Source organism: Anastrepha ludens, chromosome 5 (genome assembly GCF_028408465.1).
Source record: "Anastrepha ludens isolate Willacy chromosome 5, idAnaLude1.1, whole genome shotgun sequence".
NCBI lineage: Eukaryota > Metazoa > Arthropoda > Insecta > Diptera > Tephritidae > Anastrepha > Anastrepha ludens.
Window position 1 is genome coordinate 94,616,133 of NC_071501.1, and position 22,095 is coordinate 94,638,227.

General features: G+C 34.4%; 1 protein-coding gene across 1 annotated transcript in view; it reads left to right on the forward strand.

Annotated features, from left to right (window-relative positions):
• Nucleotides 1-22,095, forward strand: part of LOC128864212 (uncharacterized) — a 36,629-nt gene continuing 14,534 nt past the window's right edge. Inside the window, exon 1 of the mRNA XM_054103772.1 lies at nt 1-457. Within this exon, the coding sequence (XP_053959747.1) occupies nt 391-457 (67 nt within the window). The 5' untranslated portion in view covers nt 1-390. The remainder of the gene's footprint in view (nt 458-22,095) is intronic.

A 22,095-nucleotide genomic window follows, 5' to 3' on the forward strand; every position in this document is an offset into this window, starting at 1 on the left:
GTGTCTGCATCGCGTTTGTGCTTTGGTCACGTGCGAATAATCTCCTTAATGTTATTGTGTGACTTAAGTGTGCATAGTTTTTGAATTTTAACGGTTTATGGCGCCATATTGTCCGGGCAATTGTGCGAATATTTGAAGAAAAAATAAATTTCGGAATTTATATTTTCCATTTGTGAGTTGAAATATTGGTATAAATATTTCTTATGCCTCATTGATAGCATAAAGTAGAAATAAAGGAATAAAAGCAAAATCGCTTGAGGCGAACATTTTTTCGAAGGTCACAGTCTGCGTTAAAATTTCAAAGGAAATACTTGTCAGCCATTGACGATAGTTAGCCAGAAGTAAACGATTTGTAATTATTGTATTACAGTTTGAAAAATTGTGCAAGAAATGGAAAACAGCTTGAAAATTTTCTTAGCCGGAATTAGCCTGATTTTGCTGATGCATTGCAGTCAAGGTTGGTATTGGTTTTTATAAGAATAATAAACGTTTTTTTGTATGGGAAAATATAATTTTGAGTTTTTGGAGAGCTCGTAATGTCTATAATAAACTGTAGTTATTTTGGGTTTCGTACGAATTTTTACGAAAATTTGCGAAGGTATCAACAAATATTTCTTATACGCTTACGGATAAAATACGAGATTTGCGACTACTACTGGTTTTGGCTACTTTTCTTTTCCTACTATTTTTTCAATTTACATTAAGGGGGGAAGCTGGTCTAGAGCACAAAAAATGGGCATATTTTATGAATTTATTTTGACCCAACAAAGGAATCAATCGAAAATCTGTGAAATAGGTTTAATAATATAGCTTTCATGGTACAAATACAAAATTTTTCGTCTGAATTAATTTCAAAATGGCCGCTGTCCAGCAGTTCTCCTAAGGCGCCTTTTTTTCTAGTGGGTCCATTGCCGAAGACGTAAACTCCTTAATTTTTGTTTAAAATAAAATTTTTTTAGTTTCTATATAACAACAGAAAGAGAGTACGTAGGATTTTTTCGATATTTTGTTTTTTCGCGAAATGGTGCACGTTTGAACAAAAAGTTACAATTTTCACTATAAAGAACGACATAAAATTGTTGATTAAAAAAAAAACTATGTAATATAAATAAAAAATCCTACGTACGTCTCCGGAGAAAGGTATTTCGAATGTATTGTCAAAATTTCGTAAGAATCGGTAAAGATTTGTTCGAGTTATGTCTTCGGCCAGTTTAAAAAAAGTGATTTCGAGAAAAACGCGTTTAAAGTTGTAAGTAGCGTTCGGGGCATACCTGCGAGGCACTGCCGTCGAATGAAAAATTTGGGCATTTAGACATTTTTGCTGGCATCCCTCATTTGGTATATTATTTCTAAGACCCTAAAGCACCTTTTAAGATAAAAAAAAATTTTTCGATTTTTTCAAAATTCTAGACCAGCTTCCCCCCTTAAACTCGTGCATTCTACAACAAACGTTGAAGTTCAAAACTGTGTCCAATGAAAAAATGGGCCCACAGTCTTATGGCCCATTAGCAGGCTTGAAGTGACCCCAAAGTTCTCGTTTCTTCTTGATAATTTTTTTCCCAGAAGGTGTTGCGCATTTTCTCCACGTAACAAATGAACGAATTTTTATATTAAATTCTGATTAAAAATTTTGATATGCTAATGAAAATTTTTGGATTTTTTATAAATCCCGTACAAAGTTTGAAATTTTGATTTATATGATATTTGTTACTTATACTTTTATAAAAAATGTATGAAAGTTAAAAAAATAAAATAAAATTAAAGTAGTCAAAACTGTTCCAAATATCGCGATTCTATTAGTTTGTCTGTAAGGGTATATAATATTCCATTCGTACAAAGACAAGTATATGCCCAAATATATCTCAAAAATGTTTAAAAAATTCTATACCTACTCTGCTACATTAGTTATAGTAAATTTTTGTTATAAGATAAGGCGATTACTTTCGAAAAAAATACCACCAGAAAAAGTGCTTAAAAATAAATTCTTCTGTGCGACCTCAGAAACTTGTCGAATGACGAGTTTCCCGCAAGTCTACCAATCTTAAAAAAAATTATGTCATATAAAATTCGCTACATCTTGCTTCTTCGTTTTTTGGGTGAAAAACGCCCTAGGTAGGAAACAAATCTTGGTTTCCGTAAAAAAAAAATAAAAACACTTCAGTTAGGTATTTGGCCGAGCTCCTCTTCCTATTTGTAGTGTGCGTCTTGATGTTATTCCACAAATGGAGGGACCAACAGTTTCAAGTCGACACCGAATGGCAAATCGTTCTTATGAGGAGCTTTTTCATGGCAGAAATACACTCGGAGGTTTGCCATTGTCCGATTTCAGTTAAAGCGACCATAAAACAGGCAGTAACCTAGTCTGGTCGAGGGGACCTTTCAGCGATTTTTCTTTTATAATCCTGTGAGATTTTTGAAAGAAAAAAATGTGGCCGTGCTATTTAGCGTTCTATGGTAAGAATCTGTTTAGATGAGGAAGAGAAAGAAACGATCCCACACTTTCTGAGCCATTGTCCTGCTCTATTCAATCTTAGACTCACCATTTTAGGTAGACATACCTTAAATGAATTGGAAGATTTCAGTTCTGCAAAAATCAAGGAAATTTAGTCTAAAATTTTTAAAAAGCACACCCTGCCTTTAAGAGAGATACGGACAAGTTCACCACGCGTTCCGCACAATGGGCTATGAACCAAAGGGTGTCCCGTAGGATAATCGCTTCAAGCCAACCTAACCTGGTAAAATTAAAAATTAAAGAAAAAAACACTTTCTATTCAAAGGAAATGCCTAGCAGCTTATTGAAAGTTTATTTCGTTCTTTAAGAAAAATGCTAGCTACTGTAAGCAATTAGTGACCAAAATTCGAAAGAATTGGTCTCAAAGCAACCCCTTAGAGGCAAGAGTTCCGAAAATGTATTTTGTAATTCGAAAAATATTCAAGATTAACTGAATCTCAGTTCCGCCTAGTTTTGATTCAGAAATGAACTAAATAAAGCTTGATATTCTGGCGCTTCAAATTTGTTGCCCAAATTTTACTTTCAAATTACAAAAAATGTTTTTTTAGCTGTTGTATTTTTGCCCAAATGTTTTTCTATGTCAAAATTGTTGAATAAATATTTAGAAAAATGTTTAGAAATTAAAAAATTATTTAGAAATTTAAAAAAAAAATTATAAATTTATATTCATTAACTGAAAAAATGTATTGTTGTCGCAAAGATTTTGAAGAAAATAGCAGGCTAATCTATTCACCTCGTGACTGGTAGTGCAGCTTGTCCTCCTTATAGACTACATCAGCCTTATTTTACCAGTAATCCTATTTTGTGGTTGAAACGCCACCGTTAAACCACAAGAGGCTTATACACCGCCAGTTTCATATGACCTAGGAGTAGCTCATTGTACCTATCCTAACCACGACTTCAAAGATGTTAAAGAAGCCCAGAGAAAAAAAAAAATAATGCTGGCTATCTTCCGCCTCCAACTAGCATTTACGCTCTCTGAGCTAACGTTAGCCTAGCCGTTGGATTAAGCTGCATACTCACAGAGATCACGCATCTCTTTCTTCAGCAGCAACTTAAACTACTACACAGTAAGGCCCTGCTATCGCAGAATACAGTGTCGTTCATTGCCCGCTGCTTTGACTAGTGTGTGTCCGAGCTACGTCCGTAAGCGCGTCCAGGAGGCATAGAGTAGGATTTACACCCAACGAAGGATTAAGGGCAGGAAGAAAAAGAAGACCTTGGAAAAATGAAATAAATAAATAATTCGCACTTCTGCTAGGCGTTTGGCAGAGCTCCTCCTCCTATTTGTATTGTGCTTCTAGATCTTGTTCCACAAATAGAGCACTCCGTACGGTAGTTACGCACCAACCCGTTTGGCTATAGCAGCCGCATATTCGGTTACGGCGGCCGAAGTGAAAAAAATATTTATCTTTTTTTTCATCAAGCGGGTGAAATTCAATTATGCTGCTCTGTAGTCCAAACTGAGCGATAAAAAAGCAAATGATCCATTGAATCGTTCTTTTGCATTATAGTGACCAATAGTGCCGATTTTCTGGGTATGAAATTGTTGTCCTTTAGCAAGTGGAAAAGGGAGTGAATCATTTAGTAGTACTTATTACCTTTGATGGTAATGTTGACTCTACCATCATCACCATCAGTTTTGATAAAATCAGAACCATAACAAAGTCACGAATCATATGCCTGTAGAGCTGATCTTTGATGGTAATGCCGAAGGAAGGGAGCAACACGATGTCTCGTGCAATTAAAAAACTCCAAACCGCCACCTTTTTGAAGTGTAGGGAAATTTCGAGTGTCTGGTGCATATTTTTTTTTTTTTTTTGGTTTTTCAAATGTGACAATTTTGCTTACGACATACGGAGAAATGAGCCTCTTAATAGAAAAAATTTGGTCACAATTTTCATTGAGTATTAGTTTATTTAACGAACTTATGACACAAATAAAATTTCTTAATCTTAAATCTTGTATTAAATCCGCTTAGTGCAAGATATCTCCTTAGAATCTTGCAAATATTTGATGGGCAGAAACTACGTTAAGCGGCATATAGAAGCAAAAGCAACAAATACGAGTATGGTTAGTCCGTCGAACTAAATGCTAGAGACACGATAACCTCATCGGCTCGCTCAGTGTGAAGATGATCCATATAATAGATTAAAATTATATATAAATTAAATAAGAATGAAATTATATAAAAATAAGATAACTCGAACAATAAATCGAATCTGCCTAAGCTGCTTAGTTGGACGAAGAAGTGCATCAGCGCGTGTGTGAAGAGCTCGGTAACTTGGCGCATGCAACGTGAATTTCTGCAATTTCTAAATAAATATTTGCCAAGTGGCTGCTATTGCAAAGTAATTATTCAGAATATATTCAATAGAAATGTCCAAAATATATTATTTATTTACTAAAGCAGTTGAAGCCAGTGGTCCCCTTTCGAAAGCTTTCTATGTCGAAGCAAATTCATTCAAACACACGCGCATTCACATTTTGTATGCACTCAAATGCATATTTAATTAATTGTATGCAATATTTCCATTCAAAATAACATTGGCAGCCACTATGCAAATATTTACTCAATTAATATGTAGATAAGCTAATACACTTTGTGGAAAATTTTCCAAGAATTGGCAATAAGACACAAAATATTTGTTACTCCTTCAAATTTATTTTATTTCAAATTTATTCATTATATCACTTTTCACGTAGACCAATAAACTATTTTTCAAACACATTTGACGAAATCGACTTCATTTTACGCAGTGAATTTTGTTTCATTGCTTTTATTAAATGAGAACGGGTGTTTCGTATTAGGAGCTTGAACTTTGTCAGCGAAGGAAATAAGTTAGTCGTAGTCAGATCAATCAGGTCAATTCGGTCAAATGTTACATGGCACTTGTTGAGTTCTGGGCCAGAAATGTATGCACAATAATATCTCGTTCAAGTGGCGCCAAATTCATTATTTTTCCTCGAAAAATTGTATCTTTTTCACTCTCAAAAGCCGCATAACATTTAGATAATATCACGATAAATCACTTACCATCTAACCATCAGCCAAGAATTCCCTAAATCTTGTTCAGTAGACTTTTAAATTATAAGATCTTAGTACTTTGTTAACAGTATGTAAGTACGAGTATATGTGCATACGTTCATTAATTAGCCCAAATTTTTTTAATAAAGAGCCATATTCCGCATGCTTCACCATGCTGAGCCATTATAATTGATAATTTTTTTGGCGATGTTTATAGCGATGAAATGGCACCTCGGCAATTTGCTTAGCGTCGCTTATGTGGTTTTGTAAATACAATTAATAAATACGAGTTCATAAATTGACAAAATAAAATAAAAATAAAAAATTTGAATTATTTAGCGCCATCAACGGCAAATACAGTGTTTATTTTCAAAATAATTTGTTAAAATTTATAAAATGAATACGAATTTTGAATCCATCAGAGGATTGTTATTTATAATTTGGAATATTATTTATAAAATATATGCAATATAATTTCTATATTTAAAGGCTTCTATTGTATAATAATAAAATTTGTTGAGTAAATTATTTGTGCAATATTTTAATCCCGTAATTTATAATATACTTCAGTAGATTTTTGTGGACTATGTTTCTGTGGAAGTTAATTAACCCTCCGTTGGACACCTTTTTTAATAACTTCCGCTGGACACCCTTGTCTGGCCTTTTTTTCTCCTGTGCGGGGATCCGTTTTAAACGGTTATATCACTAATCGAGAGAAAATTAAATTTTAGGCAGCCACCTGAAAGCTCAAGTCGTTAGCTATAATAGGAATATCTTAAATACAATTCAGAAATATGGGCCAGACCCCCAGTACGAAGGTCTTCAAAAGCTTATACTTAATGAAATTTATTTAAAAAAATTTGTGGTACCACATTTTGTCTCCTTAGCTTCTATCAAAATGGTTCTTTTCGGCCCTTTTTTGAAAATAGTTTTGCGAAATTTAATTAAAAGTGCAGTTAGAAGGTATCCAAAGCCCTATAATTAAATAAATATATTGAAGCAACTGTTTGCAAAATATTTTAACCGTCTAACTAGTGGGTCTTTTCGACCCTTTTTTGAAAAAAGTTTGCTGAAAATGTACTAAAGTGCAATTAGAAGGTCTTTAAAGGCCTATATTTAATAAAACGTATTAAAACATTTTTTTTGTACAACATCTTAACCCCTTGGCTTATACTTGATATGGGCTTTTTGACTCCTTTTTAAAAAAAATTTTGTGAAACTTAAGTTAAAGTGCAGTAAAAAGGTCTTCAAAGCCCTATACTTAATGAAATGGATTTGAAAAATTCTTTGTACAACATTTTAACCCCTAACTTCTACGTGAACTGATCTTTTCGACCCTTTTTTAAAGGACGTTATGTGGAAGCCAAATAAAAGTACAAGAAAAAAAAGCACCAAAGATGAAAAATTTGTTTGTACAACATTTTTACCCCTTAACTTCTACTAGAATGGGTCTTTTAGACCCGTTTTGAAAAAAGTTTATTAGAAGTGTTGTTAAAAGATATCCAAAGACCCATCCTTAATAAAATTTATTGCAAACATTTTTTGTATATTACATTTCAAAAAAATGTTGAATGGGTCTTTTTGACCCGTCCTGAAAAAAGTTTTGTGAATGTTAATTAAAAGTCCAGCTAAAAAATCTCCAAACATCTATATTTAATAGAATTAATCGAAAAAATTTTTTTTTAATATTTTAAACTCCTAACTTCTACTTGAATTAGTATCATATTTTCAACCCTTTCCCAAAAAGGTTTTGAGAAAGTTAATTAAAAATGCAAATGAAAGGTTTCCGAAGACCTGTCCTTAATAAAATTTATTTAAAAACAATTTGTACAACAGTTTTACCCCCTAAATTTTACAAGATTGGGTCTTTTTGACCCTTTTTTGAAAAAAGTTTTGTGAAAGTTAATTAAAAGTGCAGTTAGAAGGTCTCCTGTTATTACTACAATTTTTTCAGTATATTATACCTTAGTTGTTTTATGAAAGTTAGCTAAAAGGGCTGTTGGAACTTCAAATATTTCACCAAAACTTTAAGCATAAAATTTGTTAGGGCTCACTGCACCCTAGCAAACAAAATAATTGAACTAAAAATAAAGCATATCTTGTTGCTTTCTGCAAAAACTTTAGTATTTTTTACCTCTTTAGATTCAATCATATTTGACAGAGAACTCATTAAAAATTCATATTACGAATCGGCTGCCAAAAAACCAAATGCTTCTCAAGCGGAATGCTAGTACAAATGTATGTGTATATGTATGTGTGTGTGTGATATATGCCTTCATACTTTTATGACTTATATCATATATTTCTACATATTGAAAATAGTCTTCTCTAAATAATTTATTTCGATCATCTGTCTTGATTGCACTTCCTATTGATTTCCAAAAAAAAAGGAAATGTAAAAAAAGTTTTCTGCTGAAGCATTCATTGCATTACTCAAAATCTAATAGGTGTCCACTTTCTTGAATGGTAAAGGGAAATTTCTTCTCGGTTTTTCCTACCTTTAATATTTGAAAGCGATCATGGCCGAAAATGAATTCGATTGACATTCAGAAGCTGCATTGACAGAAGAAGCTCGCATAAATATATGATATATGTATACTTATACATACGATAAATACTATTTATGTAAGCATTGTATTGAAAAAGTATTAAGAAAACAGAAAAGTGCTTATACAATTCAAAAAGTTTTATATACAGCTGTTCCTGTGTGCCCTCTGCGCGAACTGTATACTTAGACACTATTACCACACAAGCCAATGAACGGCCAAATTAAGATGATGCAGCCATCGATGGCCTGCGAGGGCGAGAGGTACTCGTACCTACCGAAACACTTTTGTATTTGTGGCCACTTGTGGCTTTTAAAGCGATTTTTAATACTTTTTCGCAATGGATTTCAAATGACAGGTTGCCGATTAGTAAGTCGCAGCTGGGCCTTTATTTTCTTTTTTTGTTTTTAATTTTACTCCTCGTATGAAGAAACGGAAAACAGAGCATTTAATATCAATGATTTTTCGAAGACATATACCCTACACTGAATTGAAAATTAGAGATTTTTAGAAGTGCACAAAATTAAGGTAGTAAATTCTATGCAAAATAATGTTGGATGAATGCAAGTCTGGCCTTTTAATATCGCTTCTAAAGGTGTTGGCCCAATGCAGGCTGGCTTTTCTTGCTGTACTTGTTTTTCGTGGGTTTGAAAACGTGTATGGCCAAATGGGCGATTTGAACACTATTGTAACACTCAAATGATTCGTAAAAAGAAAAAGAAAACAGATATGTTAACCATATTCAATAATATATAACATACTCTTGAATTATGATGTTAATTAGAAGCTGTGAAAAAATATTGCGAATTTTTTTTAATAGTAAAAATGTGCAAGATAAGACACCAATCATCAAACCGAATTAAATGAAAGACATGACAAGCAAAGGCGGCCTGCATTGGACCATCATATTAAGGTTCTATCGTACAAATTTTTACAAAATGTTGGTCCAAAAGAAGCAAACAAGCCTTAAAAAATATGAACGTGCAAACTTTGGCGATATGACAAAACATTTTTTTCTGAAACATTTGTTTGCAAAAACCTTTTTATTTTATTTTTATTTTATATTTTTTATTTTTATTTTATATTTTATGTACAAGCAAACAAAGTAAACCACAGAGCATATCTTGTGCAACTGTACTCGTATTGCTTTGGCAAAGGCAAGGTTGGACATCTTTCATCGAGATCAAATGGATCCGCATGAAATCAAGAAAGCGCCTATTGAATTTGGCTTTCAACCGATTCCCAGCATGAGGTAGAGCACATCTTTAAATAGATCGTGATGTAATACATATAGTGGCAGTCAAGACGACCAGTATTCTAAGTTCTTCCAAAACACGTAGTAGGGCATACACGTTTTTAGGTCGAAGTGTCGGTCATTGGGCAGGCTACAAATACTAAAACTATTATTATTAACAAAAAACCGGATTAAATTAGATGTTCAAAGTACCTCTTTCGGGTTTCAAGCAGGCACAATATCTTTGCTACTTGACACTAGTAGGCATTTTCTTACACATAAAAAAATTCAAGCATGAACTTTGCGTAGAAGAAAATGATCCATACCTCAGGGAAAAAAATTTTCAAAAATCAAACTTATTTTGTAGTCACTTAAAACATATATTTTACGAAATTAAATTTGCTATAAAACCATATACCCAAAAGTATTCCAAAAATTCTGGTTGAAAAGTTGAAAGTTTTGATGAAATTTTAAAAAAGTTTGAAAAATGTTTGGAAAGTCTAAAATTTTGCGTCACATGGTTTTTATTGTAGTATGAACTGTATTTTTTTGTATAAAAATTAGTGGTGTGTTTATAATTTTACATTCCAAAAATTCTGGTTAAAAAGTTGAAAGTTTTGAAGAAATTTTGAAAAAGTTTGAACATTTTTTTTTTTTGAATTATTGAGTTAAATTTGGTGTTTATTGTAGTCTGAACTGTAATTTTTTTTATATAAAAATTAGTGGTGTGTTTATAATTTTGCAAGGGGGTGTACACATATGAAACGAAATCGTAGGGATACGATTTAATAGTGGTTAATAAACAGCAAACCTACCTTTCGTGTGTGGATCCATGCTGAGAAAGTGATTTTTTAAGATTTTACAGACCAGCAAAGCAAAACCTTGCATTGCGAGGATTATTCCAATTGAATCCAGGGTAAAGGCTTTTCTTTTCCAGAAGTAGATATTAAACATTAAAATGTTTGTTGGTTTATACCCTGGTTAGCAGTTGCCCTGTGGTGCAGCTGCTCTGGTCAATATATTTTCTAAAAGATGACAGGTTGCAGTGATGATTTGGTCAAATAATAAAATACCCTCCAATAGCTTAGCTGATAAATTAATTTGCATTTTCGTTACCATTTTTTTTAATATGATCAGAAATAATCTTTCCAATCCCCATATTACGAGTGGCCTTATTCTTAGGTTACTAAGCGCCTTCGATTCGCCACCACCAGAGAACTGCTCGCTATGTTTCGGTTCTGCCCTTTTGATGTAAAATTTGTGTGTGAAAGCAACAACAAAGTTGTCGAGCAAGATGCGCCGCTATCGAGTGTGGTTATACCTCATAAAACTGGTATAAGTGACTGCTAAAAGAAAAGATGCACGTTCAAGCATCAGTTTTACTATCTGTGGAACACTTGCAAGACGCATCGAAAACAGACTATCTGGCTCCCAAGATAGATCTGAACAAAGTCTTTAAAATACGAAAACCCGACAGAAAGGATTGGCAGACCAGAGTCATATCGGACGCTAGTAGTCACCATATTTATACTGACGGCTCATAGATGGACAATGTCACTGGATCGGGAGTGTACTAAGAACAATTATCCTTAAGTAGATCCTTTAGACTCCATATCGGTACGTCTTCCAAGCTGAGATCTAAGCTATAGGCAAGAAAGCAGAGACGATCAGACTAACTGCAAATTTTACCATTTTCGTTGATAGAGAAGCACTGATCAAGGTACTGGTCTCAGCGCGCATTAATTCAAGATGTTAAAGAATGCAGGAGGTTGCTGTCGCTTATCCAACAATACAACACCATATTTTGTTGGGTCCCCTGCAACTCTGCAGTGAAGGTAAATGAAAGAGTGGATGAGCGTGCAAAGAAAAGCTCTGAGCTTGATCTTCAGTGAGTGATAAGCATACCTCTAAACGAACTATACACTGCGGTTGATTTGAGCGTAATCGCAGAAACCAATAGAACGTAGTATCTGACTACAAACTGAGGGGTCCCAAAGCGCTGTGGCCAAAACTGAATCTTAAAAGGACAAAATGTCTGCTTGGATTCAACAGATCAACTAAGAGCGTCCTGATAGGTGTTATAACGGGTCACTGCACTATTGGCACCCTAGCCGGTAGAATGGGTATACCTCACATTGACTTTTGCAGGAGTTGTGAAGATGAAGAAGAAATTGAGTCGGTATATTCACCTCCTCAGTGAATGCCCTGCACTTCAAAGAAGCCGTGCCAAATATTTTTGCGATTATTTCCTTGAAGGCCTATGAAATTTGAAAAATATCTCAATAGTGGTTTAAGCCCCTTACTGGGTGGATGGAAGTCAAATGCAGGTATCACAATAGGTCTTAGGGCCACCAAGTGTATTGTCTTAGACAAGCATCCTGCCTAACCTAACCTAAGTCTCTTTTAAGATAGTTACATTAGGCCAGAAATATAGCCATTTATGAAGACCTTTCCAATATATTCAACGAATATTTATTTAAGCTAATTCTTTCATCTATTCGCCATTCGCTAACGCTTGGCGTTTAGAGAGGCATTAGTGTTCTTGCATAGAGACCAAGGAGCATGACGACTTATACACTTATGCCCCTCTTCATTCTCATCATTTCAATGCAGTTATTACCCCTTTATTCCATTTGTTTCCATCTGTCTCGAACAAAGTGAATGAAGCTCCACATGCTCACCTTAATTTAGTGAAGGGTATAAAAATAGGAGCCAACACTGAGCGCATTGTTAGAGCAATTGCCAGCAGAAAATTAAGAATTTTTAAAGATTTCACTTGTAGCGAAGTGGAATAAACAAACGAGCAGCAAGCCAACAGATCAACAGATCAGTCCGCAAATGTGAGAGGCTGGAAGGGGCGATTGATGAAAAATGTTCTGTAATTAATTTTGGCATAGCCGTGTTTTTACTTTCAGACTATTTCTCATGCGTACAGGTGTTTTCATGTATTTTCTCTATTTTTGGATGTTCTTGTGTTTTCCACATGTCTGTCGGCTGGCCACACCGCTATGGTTTAGTGCAAATTATTGCGGTGTTAAATAAAATTTAAAACAAGCATTGAACTTGTCGATGCATAAATGTCAGCAAGGTGATTAGAATATATGCAGTAATGACCTTGGGTAAATAGATGTGGTTGCATACAAAAATTGTAAGAAGCAGAAATATGCAGTACAAACTTATTCGGTATTTATAAAGGCATCTGTGGATGAGTGAATGTAGTTGGAAATATTTTCAAAGAGTATTCCATAAAAATGCATCGTGGCTTGTTTGTTTAGCTGCCAGGTGATTGTGCACTATGAGATTTTCGCAAATAGTTTTAAAATATTGCTTTATTCACATCACTTTTAGAATTCTAGGAAAACATCATAAATTAGTAAATTTCGTGTGCTGTTATGTTTGGAATATCTCACCTGAATACACATAAATCATGAAACTCAGTGTGTTGAAGTGTATGTGTGTATGTGTGTGCACGAATTTCGTTTTTGTCGGCGTCACAGAGTAGCAAGTTGGGAAAGGTGTACTTGTGCAGCACAGCTGAGGTTTGCCTTTCAAAACATTTTTTTTTTATATTCCAAAAACTCAAGCCCGATTATAGCGAAGGTGAGAAAAAGACGCAAAGTAAGCGCTCTGCATTTTTATCCAACTAAAAGTTCACTTATGCTTGCTGCCTGAAAATGCGCCATCACCTTGGCCTACTAATCTACACTCAATGTTCCGTGTTCATCATCTATCATTATCATCAACTTCACAGAACGTTTCCGTTGACTAAAGGAACTGGATAAAAGCAAAAAAAACTTGCTTAGAGCCTTCTCAGACTCGATGACCACATCCGTCTAAGCTAAAGTATATCGAGTATATAATCAAGGCGGTATAGGAATAGAAAAAAATAATTTATTAAAATATTAATTTTATTAATATTTAAATTATTAAAATATTTTTTTATTTATTAAATATTAAAATATTTTAGTATTAGAAAAAAAATTTTGTGAATATCCGCTCCTCAAAAGGATGCACTGAAATACTAAAAATACAAATACTATCAGCCAACAATCAGCTGCACTTTACTGCTTGTCGAAACTATATTCGTGAAAACCCGAACTTATAAAGACAAAGAAGCTGCAATTCCAGTTCGTTTACCTAACAAAACTGGTGTATCAAATCGCATCATGCAAACAACTTATGAGACCAATTAGAATTAGTTTAGAGCTACCTTCACCTATACTAGTCTATCTCCAGAATTGGTGATTTTCATACGTAGATCGTCAGAAACAAGATTTTTAGCAAGAAAGGCAAAGCTGCTAGATAATTGAATGCTGGCGAACGATGGCCAATGAACTCCTGGCGGACAAGTTTTTCACAGAATGGGAGCTGATTCTGATGAGTAGGGTGGGTAATTAAATGGTAGAGACTTGTCACAAGTCACTTGTCATTAGTCACTTGTCATTAGTTATTAGTCATTGGTCACTACTATATTTGCGATGAATAAAAGGGTGAAAGGAGAAGTTAAATCATTTGATGAAGAATTTGATCCAGGGTTATCATAGATAGGCTGCCATTCTCTTCGTTTTTTAACTTTCGTCGCAAAATTAAACATCTAAATGTGTTTTTGAAGAACCTTTTATAAATAAAAAAAAAAAAATTTTTGAGTAATGCAAAGGCAAATCTTCACGATCTAGTGCTTGTGTTTTTATTGTACAATATATACCACAACTTTCTAGTTCACAAGTATCGAATATGATTGAGGTACGTCGACATTTGAAAAAATTATAAGTCTTTCTATGAGGTGATTATTTTTACGCCACCTCGTATTATATTACTTTGATGATCGACCAACCAGGCCCCAGTCAGGCTGGCTAAATGCTTCACAAGCTATTAGCTTTTTTTTATTACAATATTATGTTATAACCTCTGCTTTGGTAACTCATCCTTATCCAAACTCTGTGCTGAACGTTTGCGATTGTCATTTTGAATTCTTTCTTATCAAAAGAGATAAACCGATTCAGAATTAGGTCAAATTCGTTATGAGAAAAAGTGTCAAAGTAAGCCTCCAAATGCTTGTTGTTGTTGTTGTTGTTTTAGCAGTAATAGAAGCCACGTCAGTCTAGGGTATATCACCGCTCGTCTTGTCTGGCTCATATAAGGCAGGCCCAGAAAACATGCTGTTTCCACAGGTTGGGTCCAGAGGGAGAGGGGTGTTAGATGAGTAGGTTTCAAAGGGCATGTGAAAAGGTGGTTAGTGTCGTGCGGGATGTCTCCAAATGCTCTTCTTTCTCGCTTACATTCAGTTCATCTAGAATCCATTTATTGAACTTTTTCCCTTAATACCTATTTCTAGATTTTTGTGAGCTTTCACTCGCGATATTTGGAGCTCTAAACAAGCCATATAAATATGGATTCCTATTTTGGACCTTTGGTTAAGGGGTTATACGCAGTTATGACCTTCAAAAAAATCGATTTTTTTTATTAAATTTTTGTAATGTACATATATTCAAAAGTATACGCACGAAATCTGAAGTAGATCTAAGCAATACTTTCGGAGTTATACCTAAATATGTAGAGATGCCTCGGCACGTTTTAAGGTACGTTGACAGAGGATTGAAACTTTAAACGTGTTTTTTTTTCAAAACGGCATTTTTCAAGTCGGTGTACACGATATCTCGAAAACGGCTTGTTTGATCGGTCAACCGTTTTAACTCAATCTTTAAAGATACATTTTCTAGTAATTAATCGTTCCTTTTGTAAATCTGATACTTATTTTCCATTTTATAATCAATTTACGGCCAAATTTTAACGTAAAAATCGAAATCATTTCTTTTAAAAGCTGCCATTTTGTGAAAATTCACTATTTTGATTAGCCGAACGATTAATTACTAGATAATCTAATATACATATTACATTAACAAAATTTGTTTGGTTTTTTGATTTCAGATAATCCAATCCTGAGTTACGATGTACACCGTAAATCGTCTTTTCTTAAAGGAGGTTCCAGAAATCGCCTGCAGCGCGCTCTATAATCAACATTTTCATAAATAAAAAATTTTGTTACGTTCTTGAAGGATGCTTTTATAACCGCCAAAAATTTTCAAATTAAAATATTCTGAAGTTTCTTCAGGATAAATCCTTCACAACCCGTCTTTTATTTGCTTCATAACTGCGTATAACCCCTTACACTTTTATCGAAAAAGGAAATTTCGTAACTTGTCAAGCGATGTGTGCATCGAGCGTTTAAGCATTTTTTTTATAATTTTTTTAACGGACTTTATTCCATTTTCAGACATGCGAAATGGCCGCGAATGTGTCTACCGAATTGAGCTGGATGAGTGAATGTATTTTTCTGCTAACATCGAACTTCAACGTTCGCCTTTAGACACTTTTAGTTCTATGCGACCTCAAGGCTCATTTTTTGGGGTCATAAATAATAAAGGCCAAATAAAATACTATTAGTTGAGCAGGTCGGCGCCGCTATGATTATATGGAAGAACTCTTGCTATATTATAGCGCGAATTGCACTTCTCTTTGGAGAAAATTATAGTTTGAAAAAAAATAAATTTTATATTTTTCAGCTTACCACAAGTATTTTAGGCCAGCTTCTATAATTGGCTTTGCTGTTTACTACTTACAAATTTCATCCTTACCTTCTGAAAATTTGAATATTTTGAATAAAAATATTCTTCGAAGGTGTGAAGCAGATATCTAAAATCAAAAAAAAAAAAAATAAATATAACAAAGAATACCGCCAAAGTGCTGCTTTAGGAGCATTAACAGAGTCGTAAAATTTTTATTAGTTTTCTTAAATAATTTTCCAGATATTTTTCATACCAAAGATATGAGGAAATTCATATATACGTATATATGGATGGGTGAAGTTCTTTTAATTTGAATGAAATACAATTTTTCACAACCGATTAGTATTCAGGTAATCAAAAGAATGTTGGTGTATACCTTTTAAATTTTTAGGAGGTTTTTGCGCCAATCAAGAAGAAGGTGTTTACGTTGGAACATATTTTCGCAATTACATTCCTCATATCGAAAAAATGTAATAAAAATTGTTTACCAATTCAAGAAATTGTTAGTTTCCGTGTGAAAGAGAAACGGTAACCAAACAAATGTTTGTATTTATCACACACGTGCATATAAATATAATATATCCCAACATAAAGTTATGTACTACTTAGGAAAGGAATTTGTATTTTAACAACTGCAAATTTCATTTATTTCTGATGAATATATGGTTTTTTTTTATTTTTTATATTTTTTATTAAGTTTGTTGTACTGATAGTCAAATCTTAATTGCAACAAATATCGAAGCTATGACTGCGGTGCTCTCAAGCTAATTAGTGCTTATCAATAATAGGAAAAATTTAAATAGCTTTTAGTAATTGGTTTTGGTTAGATTTTGTCATATATTATATATTTCAATATTTTAAGTATCTTAAAAAAGTTTTGAGGTTTTCTAGGGTTGGGCTTATAAGAAGGTCAATTGGCTTTGTATTGGTTGGAGAGCTTTAATATTGGTTGAAAAATTGACATTTTTCTAATATTTGTTCTATGTTGGTTGGGGATGTATTAAAGTATCTTACATAGGTATATTGGTAACGTTTTTCGCTATTAAATGTTGGTTTGTCAAAGTGCTGTGTTCTAATCTTATTCTTGCAACTTTAATCAGGTTCTTTCTTGCCAGTTCAAAGTTGTGGTCGATTTTGGAGATTTTGGTCATAGTTAATTTTTGCGGGCTTATTTTTTTATACCAAGTGGCAGTTTTGTCGTATGTACTGTTTTGGCTTGGTACCCAGACAAATTCAATTTCATTTTTATTTATTTTTGTAAGTAAATTTCGTATGCTGCCTGCATAATTGTTATTATTTTTTAGACTTTTTTATGGTTTCGAGATGTGAAATTGAGTCTGTGGCTATCGCAAATTTACCCCGACCGTGTCTGGCGAATTTTAAGGCTTTATAAATGGCTATAATTTTTGCGGCCACCGTAGCCGAATGGGTTGGTGCGTGACTACCATTCGCAATTCGCAGAGAGAACGTCGGTTCGAATCTCGGTGAAACATCAAAATTAAGAAAAACAGTTATCATATTAGACATGTAGCGGTCGCCCCTCGGCAGGCAATGGCAAACCTCCGAGTGTATTTTTGCCATGAAAAAGCTCCTCATAAAACTATCTGCCGTTCGGAGTCGGCTTGAAACTGTAGGTCCCTCCATTTTTGGAACAACATCAAGACTTACACCACAAAGAGGAGGAGGAGCTCCGCCTAACACCCGATAAGGGTGTATGTGCCAATTATATATAAATTTCTGCCGTGAAACTCGAGTTATAGGCTGGTAACTGTCCTACAATAATTGTTTCATCATTGCTTTTATTCCAGTTATTGAATCAAATTTGTAAAATATTTTAAATAAAAACTGATTTTTGTCTCTATTACCAAATTATATTGGGATAACTTAGTATCGGTTACTCTAGTACTACACCTAAATTTGCTGAAACTGGTTCTGAACAATGATAATAGATTGCAAGGTCTGGCAACCCAAAGCAATATTTTGTGAATAACTTAGGCTGTTACGTCATATGAGATTTGACGGCGAATAAAATGAAAACAAAATATGTAAAGTGACGTTATTTAGTTTTTTTTAGTTTTTTCTTCACAAAAACTAGTATATAAAAAATCACGTGACTAAAAGTGCAATGGAAAAAAAGCTGCTCCTCCTAAAAAACTTCTTGTAAAATAAGGTTTAGTTATAGTGCCAAGCCGGATTTTTGAATTTCGAAAAATTTTGCAATTTACGGCATTGAAAAAATATGGGTATTACGTCATAAATGTCTCACTTTAATTTTGTTCATAACATTTTTTAATAAAAATACCACAAATCCGGCTCGACAGCCTATAGGGAAAAAAGTTTCGAATATTAGAAAAAAAAACGCATCAAAAAATACTAAACACTGTATGAGGTATCATGCAGACGGTCGGAAAAAGTAGTTTCGAGAAAAACGAGTTTAAACTTTCAAGTGCATTTCGCTCGAGTTCTCGCGCATTCAGTAGTTGTTCAGACAACAACGGAGTAAACTTGGCAGTGGATGCGTTGATTGATTTTTTGTATATCACCAACACAATCTCAACTCTGCCAATCTCCGTTGTAAACAAACGGCTGTCACCTCATTTATGATATCAGCAAATCAGCTGATTTCTTCAACTTTGCTGAAATAACCGCTGGTCTGATGGCGGTCACACCTCCAGTATTCGCAACACCGTGAACTCTAACCTGTTGAATAAGAGAGGTGCGAAGTGGGCTGCAGTAAAAATATCCGTAGACAGATACCCACCAAATTGTGGATTTGATCATATAGAAGCATGTAACATGATAGAAAAAAGCTGTTTAGTAACGGGAAACAAAAAATTCTGAGCATTTTCTTCGAAATGTCTTTAGTTAACCAAATTTATCAAAATATATTCTACTTGTACACAATGTATTGTATCTTTTAAAGACGATTTCGTGCCTCAAAAAAAGTTCTCTGGCATTATTGTAGTTGGGAGATTCAGTTGTGTGTTGCAGCGTTCCAAAATGTAGGTAATAAAAAAGAAAATACAATACATCCTTCAGCTCCACCACAACCAAGGTGAAACGTGAGGATAGGCGGTCAAAAATTGTTTGCTGCTTATAGACCGAATTCAGTATCAAATGCAATAAAAACAAATTATGATTCCAATTATCTGTATCTATGTAGTAATATGAGTGCTGAAGATGAGATACACTGAGCTAGACCAGTAAAAATCGTGGTATTCCTCAAGCTAAATCGGCAGCTGCAAATTTATTGTATAGCTCAAAATTTGATGATTAACCAGAAAATCGTTTGAATCTGTTTGAATTAGGTTGGTCTCATACAGAAGCGCGATGTACGAACGCCACACGAATTGACGGCTATGATTCTTTGTGGAAGTCGAGACATTTTTAATATAATGGTAACTGGCGATGAAACAAATATTACCACTGTACTTTTTTTGGAAAGACCGTCCTCAAAAAATTTGATTTTCTAAATGGTGTAAATGATTTTCAATGGAAAATATTAATCAATTTTATTACTGGTTCTTTAAACTACAGACTATTTATTATAGATGAATGGTTTTGTAAATAAATATCTACCTAGTTTTTCCGGCAGACGACTTTTAAAGTCATTGCTGTATATACATTTAAATGAAGTAACAAATATTTTAAAAAGTTTTGTAAAATTTTTGTGAAAAATAAGAAAATTTAATCTATTCTAATACCGATTGAGGATAGGCTACAAAATTCTTTGAAAGCGAAAAATGGCTCATATACTGGGGAAACAGTTGCAAAAGATCATTTTCGAATTGCTAAGTGCTGACCCGAACGATTTTTTAGCTCAGATTGATAAACCAAAGATTTTGTTATACCTTTAAAGGGATTGGAAGAAGAATGAGCAAACTACTCCCATCGAGCAAAGCACTCAATACGGAACTCTGCTGTTAATAACTGCCCAGATTGAAGCAGGCAATCGACGAGAAGAGGCCAGAATTGGTGAATAGAAAGAGTCTTTTAATCAAACAAGACACCTTAAGGCCGCAATGCATATTTAATACTGCATCAGCAGTTGTAAGAGCTTATGTAGGTGATTCTACCACATCGACCATATAGCTCAGACCTAGCACCATCTGATTCTCACATTTTCAAGCAATTGCAAAATTTCATTGATTATACAGAACTGGCTTCAAGAGAAGTTTTGCGAAAATGAGAGGAAGTAGATTAAATTAGATTTGTGGGGGCTGGTAAAGTCCAAACACTTAGTCAGGAAAGCCATTGCACTACACCAGGATAGATTACAGTAGAAAGAATAGGGAGACAGAGTAGATACTATATGGATGGTAAGACTCAAAAATTGGTTAGAGGTCACTCTTCCGCGAATCATTTGGATAAATTGATGAATCTTAAGCGGTCCAGAAGAGGAAGAGTATAAACTTTATCGATACTCAGAACATCACACCCCAACCCCCTAAGACTGATTCTAGGAAACGCCGGACAGCTACAGGGAAAATAGTTTGCAATGCCCTCTTTCTCACGGTAGTGTAAGCATATTGGGTTATCAATGATTCCCATCGTAGCCATATGAGCGTTGAGCGCTGTAATTACACCCATCAGTGCTCTCAGAATCTTCCTACTAAGTTTTAAGAGAAGGGTCGCTCATTTCCTTTTTGGTTCTTTGACAACGCAGTTGGTTACTCTGCAGGAGCCCAACTCAGACCAACGTCTTCTATGGGTAGACCTCAGCAAGTCGTCAATCCATGGTTGAATTGATGTAGGATTGGCATCTAGAAAGGGTTCAGGGCCTAGTGGTACGCTTGCAGAGCCTTCATTAGACAGTTTGTCAGCGAACTCGTACCCTGCAATACCATAATGTCCAGCTTCGTTGTGTTTTGCAAGGGACTCCGTATAACTTGAGCCACATAACTTGAACAAAAAGAAGAAATAAAGTGCTCAGAACTTTTTTTAATAATATCTCTTAAACTCTAATCATATTATTTATAATTTAACATATACATGCGCACGTACATATCCACATTATTCATGCAAAACTTGTGTATTTCACGCTTTACTTGCGATACTCTTGACCGTCATTTTCACCGCCAACGCTTTGACAAAATATAAATATACAAAAACAAGCAAATCATTAATGTGAGAGCTTTTAGGTGTCGAAGGTATTAAATTCGCTTTGTATAAAAATGCAAAACAGAAACCAAATAAATGAACTAAGAACAAAGAAGCTCAGTGCTAAAATGGAGATTCTCCAGCGACACACAATATGCTTATTAAGACAGAACGTAAACGTTTGTTGGTGTAAGTGCAGTTGCAGGCGTATTGTACGGATTGCCTGCTCATTAAATTTATCTGCTCCTTGGCAACCACAAATATCAAGCACTTGACAGTGACTGATGGTAAACAATATGCGTTCAAGAAACAAAGTCATGCGCCAAGAATGATAATCAATACGCTTCGAATATGTAAACTTGTTTTTCTGCTTCAATATGCATTTAGGTGTGCACTGCAATTAAGTATTGAATAACATTTGCTAATTGAACCACTTCATTAGTTGGTAGCTAAGTAGTCGCAGCAACAGCCAAGCTTTCGACGACATAATAAAGCTATAAGTGAGAGAAAAAGTCATAGTAATAGAAAATTTGAAAAATTCCATAAATTTGCATACTTTTGCAAAGCGATTACTTGCTTGAAAATGTTCGCATTGAGCCTTAAACTAGAATTCAAAGCATACAAATGACTGGTGGTAGTACATGGCGTATGCGCAACCTGTCATGCAATATTTTTGGCGCACCTTTAGCAGACGCCAAGCACGTAAGGATGAAGGCATTATTACAAACATACACCTAATCCTAATTATTAAAGTAATAGCATAGGAGAAATGAGTTAAACGCTGTCTTCAGCGGTGACGATAACAGGCATTTGAAGGCGATGGCGATGTGGACGGGTGTGAAGATCCACCTGACCACAACCGCTCTCTGTTGAAACTTTCAATTGAATTTGAGGTGCAGCCTTGCAAAAGCATACTTTTTACATGCCAAGTAGGTTATAACTCGCCATGACAACCAACCAAGCAATTGGTCAATGTGCGTGTATGTAGAAGAGAAAGTGTGGGGATCTGCATGTGCGTGTGTATGCGGACTCATATTTATAGTTATGTACTTTCATACACTTTCTTGCCAGAAAAGTGAGTGACTACATGCAACTGCGAAACAAATTTG